This window comes from Passer montanus, unplaced genomic scaffold, assembly GCF_014805655.1.
Source record: "Passer montanus isolate IOZ18808 unplaced genomic scaffold, ASM1480565v1 scaffold36, whole genome shotgun sequence".
Classification (NCBI taxonomy): Eukaryota; Metazoa; Chordata; class Aves; order Passeriformes; family Passeridae; genus Passer; species Passer montanus.
Genome location: NW_024368374.1, coordinates 4,836,191 through 4,844,368, shown reverse-complemented (window position 1 = coordinate 4,844,368; position 8,178 = coordinate 4,836,191). Strand labels below are relative to the sequence as shown.

Here is an 8,178-nt window from a genome sequence, read left to right as displayed (position 1 = left end):
GATTAATTCTTTAAACCTTCAGTGGAATTGGATTTCTGAGAAACTTAACTTAAAACTTATCAATAGAAATGTCCCCAATTAATCTCTTTTTATTCATTTATTTGCATAGAACTGATGCAGAATAGTATGTCACTTACTACTTTATTGATTAGCAGACCCAGCTTAAAAAACCAATCAATTGAAAGTTTTGGAATTTAGGATCTCTTCTTTAGTTTTCCAAGCTTATCTCTGAGACCCCTTAATGGGACAGATTCTGTTCTCATTAATCCAAAGTTATTTTGCCCAAATACTACTGTTTCCTGGTCATAGCAGCCAAATTCTCCCTCCTTTATAAGTATCAAATCCAGAAAAGTATCTGCCCCTGTCAGGTGCTTGATCACCTTTGGAAGGAAATTATAATCTATGAACTGAGGAAATATTTTATGTCATTGTAAGGGTAGCAAAATTGGACTCTTGAAGACACTGGGTCGTAATATGGTCCATACAAATCCATCCAGGCACAGTCTGAGATGGAGAACAGTGCTCAAAACATCTCTTTTTCATCTCACCAGCCACACCGCTGCTGCTGCTGCTTTCTGGACAGAGAGCCGCAGGAAGCGTATGGATTACACGGGGCAAACCAGATAATCAGCACGAGGAAAATGTATCTTCTGCCAGAGTGGAACAGTGCAGTTTGTTTTCCTTGGAAGCCATGAGGGGAGGAATGAAAGCAGCTGGGTGTTTGGTTATGGTTCTCTCCCGAAGCTCCTCACCGCGTGGCACAGCTGTGTGCTGTGTTATGCACAGGATGGTGCTGGTAGAGACAATCTGTCCATTACCATTTAATTCAATCCTAAACACTGGTGTGTTCCAGCATATTGTCACTATTAATGTGTAGCAATGTTGTCCAGATTTGTTATGCCATTGAAGTTAATTGTCTGCATACGTTTCCTATAAATTATTTCCCTAACCAGTCTGTGCTACAATATTCCATGTTGCAGTCAGGATACATGCTGGATCTGTCAGGAATGAAGGAGAATCTAGAAATGGTTACCAGGTTAACTATCGTAAAATTGATAACAAGGATCCTGTGTGTCTTTGGGATTGTTACCACTGAGAATTTCCAAAGAACCTGTAAATGTAGCACCTGATCAGTGAGATCAGAATGGCAGTGCCCAGAGTTTCATCCTAAAGATTAAAGTTTCTGAGGTCAGGCAGAGAAGAGAGTATAATTGAAAGTTATCAAGGAAATCATGAGGCATATCATATAAAACTGGAAAAGTCAGTACTTGAGCCTTGCTGAATTGTCATGTGCATACAAATGAATGAAGATTAAATCCTCCCAGCTGCCAGGATTAGAAGTTGTAAGAGTTAATTCTCCTAAAAGCATTTGTATATTTAATTACCACAATGTACTATAAAAGTTAAAAAAAAAAAACATGAGCTGTGGACTTCTACTAATTTCTTTAGGTAATGGATTTGGAAACATAACACAATAAAGAATGTAATGTTCTTTCTAGACACTGTAATTGTCTGTATGACACCTTTGGTTGACTAGGTACCACAAGGTAGTATATTATATAAAATCCTAAGCTGGAACTAATCATGGCCTTTAGGAATTCAAAGAGTTATAATTATTCCTTGTAGAAGATGGTATATTTGCCAAAAAGCTCATTTATCCTTTTTGAATAAGTAAATCTATGCTGTTAAGAAAAAAGATCTATTCAAGAATATAGCAAATACTATTTTAATACTGCCAGACTTCTCAGGGACTTTTTTCCTTCCAGACATATAGCTGGAGCAATAGCTCTTAGAGATCTTTGTTTCTGATACTATTTGTGCAGTTTACTAGTTAATTTTGCCTTTTCCAATGGATTTTTTGCAGGCATTTTTAATGATTCAATTTTTAATGATTTAATAATTTTAAATTATTTAATAATTCATTTATAGTCCTGATTGTTTTTATAATGTCAGACCTTTAAAACAGCCCTGCTTTATTGTTTAGTGTTATTTATAAAGCAATATAGATATGCATAGCACTCTCCAGGCTAAAGAGCTGCTCCTAAAATATAGCAATAATCTTCAGGCACTGGACCTCAATACAGCAAATTCTGGACACCAGGTTAATTATATTTTCAGTGCTCACTTCCATTTGCTGAAGCAGTATTAGCAAAAGGAGAGGGGCACCTGCTGTAATGCTGTAATACTGTAGAGAAAGCAAGGGTCAATTTTCTTTTAGAGGGTGGAAGATGATAGTTTTTGACAGGTACCGTCAATTTCAGCTTTTTGCAATAAAATGGGAAGTGTGTGCAGCATTTTACATCTCCTAAACAGATTACCCAACACATCCACACACACGTACTTGTCAAAGCTAATGGCATTCTTTCTGCTGAACCTGACGAATTCCAGTCCTCAATCTAAACAAGAATAAATCTTAACCAAATGTTGACATTTTACCTTCCTCCTGGGGCTCCTCTCCAGGGAGCAGAGAAATTTCTTTTCTCCAGCATCCTCAGCTGTAACAATTAGTTCTATCAGCCCTGCAGAAAGTGGTCCTAATTGTACAGCAGAGTACTCAGCCAGAGAAAACATTGGTAAAGTAAAATACACCTCTAAAAATTAAATTCTTATTTTGCCATCATGGTATAACAACTCAATAAGCATTTCTAATTATAGATATTCCTCTAGGGATATTTGCCATAATTTGCCATTGCTCTAAAATATAGAGATACGTTCCTAATGATCAATTACTCAATCTGCTCTGTAGTATATTCAGTTGTGTGTCTTACCTACTTAGCCGAAATATCCAGGGAAAAAAGCTTTGTATGTGAACCCGTGAGCATCATATTCAGCTGTTGGACTAAGTGTTTTAAAGCTGATGACAAAGGAAAAAACATTTCTCCAGCAATCAAGGCCATCTGATACCATTTCCTGGCTTCTGAGAAAAATATAGAGTGGGCGGTATGACAGCTTGCCTGTCCTGGCTGTCCTTTCAAAGGTCTCCTTCAGTGTAATGCTTTAGGTTTCTACTGTCCTTGGATTAAATAAAAATCTTAGCTTTTAATGAAAAGTGTCTGTGGTTGTGGAAAAAAAAAAGTTAAAAATTCAAAACCTTAAAATGCCATAAACCAACAGTAAAATAATGAAGAACGAACAGTTGTCTTCAGGGAAGGAAAGATAGGGAACATTACATTGGTTTAATTTTATGGGGGTTTTAATACTATTTCTTTCATAGAAGACACTTTTATCCTATCTAACATTCCCAAAGAAATGATGACTTGGCTGACCCAGATCCCTTTATAGTGAGAAAAGGTCTCTGATACCTCTCATTTTTGGTATAGTTCATGATGCTGCAGAGTTGGAAATAAAGGCTCAGTACAAGTTGTTCCTCCACAGAAGTTATTTTGGTTTATTATTGCAATTTCATGAGAAACACAGGTGAGGGAGGGAATATGACGATTCTTAATATTTCACATGTCCACTGAGGAATTTTCTCAGAGCTAAAGAAAGATCATTTTCTGTCTCCCGCAAATAAAATAAAAAATTGTTTTTAATAGCTGGAGGCGACAGAGCTTTACAGACAAAAAATCTTTATTTTGACAAATGGATTTTCTCACTCCTTTTCCTGTTTTCTCCCCTATCCTAGTGGTGGGGAGTGAGGAAGCCACCAACTGTGTGAGTGCTCACTTGATAGCGAGGGCCAGTGCATTGCAACCTCAGATCCTCAGACAGGGATGTGCAGCAACTATAAATATAGCCCCTCAGATAGAATTGGCAGTCAGTATTTGGTGGGTCTAGAAAAAAATATAAATACTGAATTAAAATCCTTATGGAGGATTTGGGAAGGTTGAGATTTGGTGGTGTTTCAGGAGACTGAATACATTGGCATCCTGAAGTTTTAACGTCTGTTTAACATCTATGACACTAAATGAAACAGGGCTGGAGGCTGATCCTTTTTCCTAAACACAGCTAGTACAGGCTCATATATATGCTGCCTAAGACTAGTCTCCACTAGGCTAGAATTAGCTAAGTGGCTGGGTGCATCCTAGTGGAGGCAATATGCATGTCCTTACCAAACTCCAAGCATCATGACAGCCTTTGGTGGTGCTGCCATGATGCTGGAACTTGATTATTATTTTGGGGATATTTCAGCTAAGTGCATCTGAAGCAGTGTGAGAGCTGGGTTGCAGCCTGTGAAATGTTGTGTTTTAGCAGCATGAAACTGAAGGGCTGATGAATGATACACTGGAGTATCACAGAGAGGCTGTGGGGTGAGTTTGAGATTGCAGGGGTAGTGATGAAGAGATGTTTAGGGTGGATAAAGTAAATCTGGTACCCTAGTTAATACTGACTTTCTGGGGGTCATGTCTGGCATGAACCATCCTTAGAGCCAGACCTGGATGTTGAACTGGATAGAGTTAGTTTGGATTGTCCAAAACGGAGCTATGAAATAAATGAGCATGGAAGCAACAAAAGTGATCAAGCTTCTAGTGCTTGGGTTAATTTAACATCCCTCTTTGTCACCATAGGACACGAAACAACATGACACAAACACACTGCTATTCTCAAGGTAGGAAAAGGAAGTTTATTTTCTGACTCTAACATTTATAGATTTCCAAAAGTGACAGTGGATTGGAGGGTGAAAGGGCCACCTCTCTGTGGATAGATAGAAGGTAGGAGAATAGAGATAGTGGTGAAGGTAGTCTCACCCCTAAGGAGTTACAGCTGTGGTAATTATCAAGCATTAAGAACAAGCCTGCCCTTAATAGGCCACAGCTGGATCCAATTAGAGGGGTATTATAAAAGAGCAAGTTGGCTGGTGGAGATGTGAGATGGAGTTTGTTGGTTGTGCTGAGAAGAAGACCAAGTCAGTGCTGCGAGGTGCTGCCCATGAGATATCACTGAGAAGGTACGAAACCTTTGCAACAAGATGGCAACACCTCTCCAATGACACTGGACAAACCAACAGTCTATTTCTTCTCTATAAAAGAATGCAAAACAATAAGTTGTTTACAGAAAGTGTGTGAGAAAGTTTGCTACAAGAATGCAAACATCAGAAGGTTTAGAAACTCTTAAAAAATCAAGGCAACACCTCTTTTTTAGCAACATAGATATAAATATTTAGATTCTAGAGTTACTGTTTTCAGCCAAAAGTTTCTAAATTTCAACAGGAAAACGACACTAGATCTGAATATTGCATAACATTTTAGGATTGAAGACACAGCAGCAGTGGCCACATTAATTATAATCAATTTTTGTAATTAAATATGGGTTATTAAGACATCAATCTGCGTGGATAAGAACACTCCAGATGTCAAAGTTGGATTTTTACCAGATAGGGTGTCTGTAGGCACAGCTGTTATCCCGCAAATCTTTGCAGTCCTCAGACATGATTTTGGCTATAATTTCTGTGCTACTTCTAGTGCTTCTTCATCTCCTGTATCACCCCTCCAGTTTTATGGAAGGGAGTAAGCTTTGTGCTTGCTTCCATTTGCCAGCACCTTGTACATTAAATAAATACATATATTTATTTTTGAACAGAAGTGATGCAAGGGACTATGCACCAGTTCATCCCTTTACAACACACTGCCCTTGCACTCCAAAGTCTGCAGAACGATTTGTGTGCAAATGAAGATCATCTCTGCTGCAGAGCATGTTAGGAGGGGGTGGGGGAGGAGAGACCATTGGTGCTGCCTTTTTGGAGCAGCCCTAGGAGGTGCATCCTTGTGGATATAGAAGCTCTGGGAGGTGAGCTGCTGGTGGCAGGGTTCCAAGGAGCATTACAACCACCAGGCTGCCGGTGGCTTCCATATGGCATTTTACTTTACTCCTTCCCCTGCATGTGTGGAGAGTGCTGTAAGGCATAGGTGGTCTAGGCAGTCAGGAAACCTGGCCAGAGGTGTGTTTTTAGTGCAGCTTGATCAGCTGAGGACAAAGTGATGAGATCTGCGTGAGTGGAGCTGGATCTCCTTACTTCTGCTGCATTAACAGCATTGCTAGTTCCTTTTTGCTTGGGTTAGAAGTTGCTGAACATATTTTATTTACTAATGATATTAAAAATATTGCTGGTTCTCTCCAGCCCTGCAGATCCCATAGATACACTACTGGTTAGATGTGATCATTCAAAGGATCTCCATTTGCAGTAATTGGATGACGTATTTGTCCTCTATTCAGGTAGAATTAGGAAAGTCAAAAAAGTTTTCTGATTGAGCAGAATTGAAAGGCCAAATTGGAATTTTTCAGGACCACTACCTTAAGATTTATCTGAAGGTTAGTTTTTAGCTTCTCTTTCATCTTTCCTTGTAAACTCATGCAAAATAGAAACCAAAAACCCCCTTGTGAGAGACTGGACTATGACTCAAAGCAATTTCCCATTTGTGAAGGCACCAGGGTTCTTTGCTAAGACCAGCTTTGCAGCTCACCAAGAATGAGATGAGATTTTGGGTGTGCAATGACAAATCTCTGGTCTGCAAAAGACAGAAGCGATGAACTTATAACTGCTAGAGTCTACACACTGGGCTTTGAGGCTGATAAGAGGCAGAATTTGTGGGAACAGGATGGTGCTTTTCACCATGCCAAATTGCCCACTCTGACACACAACCCCTGCTGATGGATCAAGACCTTCAATCATCACTTCGGCCAACAGCAAACACTCAAGTCTCATTGTAAATCCAGGGGTGGTAGTTATAGATCTTCCTTTCTTTTTCTTTCTTCTTTTTTTTCCCCCCTTGCACATTTTAAGTGATATCTTTATGCTTTCATATTGTCATATTACTATAAATAATAATAACCAAAATGGCTATATAGCTGCTTTCCATTGCAACCAAACTGTTTATATATGTGAAAAGTGCATGTTAGCCAGCTCTATGCATGTATTTTCTATATATATTATGTTGTATTGATTAGCAGTGCTGTATTAACATTTTAATAGTATGGTAAATTTAGTTTTGTAGTTAAAATAGAAACTATATATGGGATATTTTTTTAAAGAGAAGAATGAGGTACTCGCACTGAGATAGGAGCCACAGGACACCTACATTTTTCAGAGAAAAAGAATTTATTGCTCCCTTATCAGAAGAAACTAACTTCTTCCTGGCTTGCTCATTAAAAGGAGGAAGTTGACACTGACCAGACAGAATCCTTTGTTTGAATGGAATTTATGCATCATGTATGGGATGTATGAACATGCAATAGGCTGTCGCATTTAAGGGTTAGTCGTCTGTTAACATGTGTCCTTTCTCAGGCTTATTTTGCCCAAAAAAAGGTACCTAGACTCTTTGTTTGTATTGTCTTGTATTGTCCTAATCCTAATTGTCCAAATTTGTATTAATATAATTTTATTACTATTTTAGAACCATTTTATTACTATTAAACTTTTAAAATTTTAAAAATAAGTGATTCATGTTTTTCACTATATATGTATATATATCTGCAAACACTGATCATTTGGTGTTTTTTCACTCTAATCCACCCCAAGAGATTTATTAACAAGAACCTGCATTACCTTCACCTTCAGGGGTGGTTAATAACACCCCCCAAGAGTTATTCCGTCTGTCATAGGGAAGTGCTGGGTTAAAAAAATGTCAGAAATACATGTCAGAAATATATCAGAAAAATGTCAGACCTCCCCATACTTCTGCACAAACTGTTGTCACCTGGTTTATTAGGGCAGATCAGCTTTGCTGTCACCCTGTGACCCCTGTCTGCCTCGGTGCTGTGATTGAGGAGATGAAACTTGAGCTTCAGCTGGTGGATGCCTCAGAAACCAGTACATGTATTGGCATGCCTGCCAGCCCAAAGTTCAGGAAGGGGAGGAGTTTATCAGAAATCGAAACTGATTTCTGGCAACTCCAAAGTTTTGAGTGTTCCCCTAGCTGTAGCACCAATACTAGTTTCTGTCAAGGCAAGGTACTTGCAAAACCATGTCTGGGGTTGGAGGATGGAGGGAAGGCAGCAGGTACAGGACAGCTACTGCCTTCAATACTCCATCTTCCTCTCAGGGTAACCCCTGGCATGGCAACAGTGAATCAGAGAAGGGTGAAAACACTCAGGAACTGACGGCATCTGGAGGGAAACAAGGAGGCCAAGCATCAGCGCACCAACAACAGCAAAAGCAGTAGTAAGTAACGAGGAGCCTGATTGTGATTTACTTGCATTGGGTGCCTGTTCTCCAGCTTACTCGAGGTGTACACCTTTAAA

General features: G+C 39.1%; 1 protein-coding gene across 3 annotated transcripts in view; it reads left to right on the top strand.

The window, feature by feature from the left end:
- Window positions 1-7,817: 7,817 nt before the first annotated feature.
- The window catches only part of EPSTI1 (epithelial stromal interaction 1), a 55,351-nt gene continuing 54,990 nt past the window's right edge, over window positions 7,818-8,178 (top strand). For all 3 annotated transcript variants that reach the window (XR_005628356.1, XM_039716782.1, XM_039716780.1), the window contains exon 1: window positions 7,818-8,098. Coding sequence is in view for 2 of the 3 variants with exons in the window: in XM_039716782.1 (XP_039572716.1) it covers window positions 7,902-8,098 (197 nt within the window). In the remaining variant the exon portion in view is untranslated. The remainder of the gene's footprint in view (window positions 8,099-8,178) is intronic.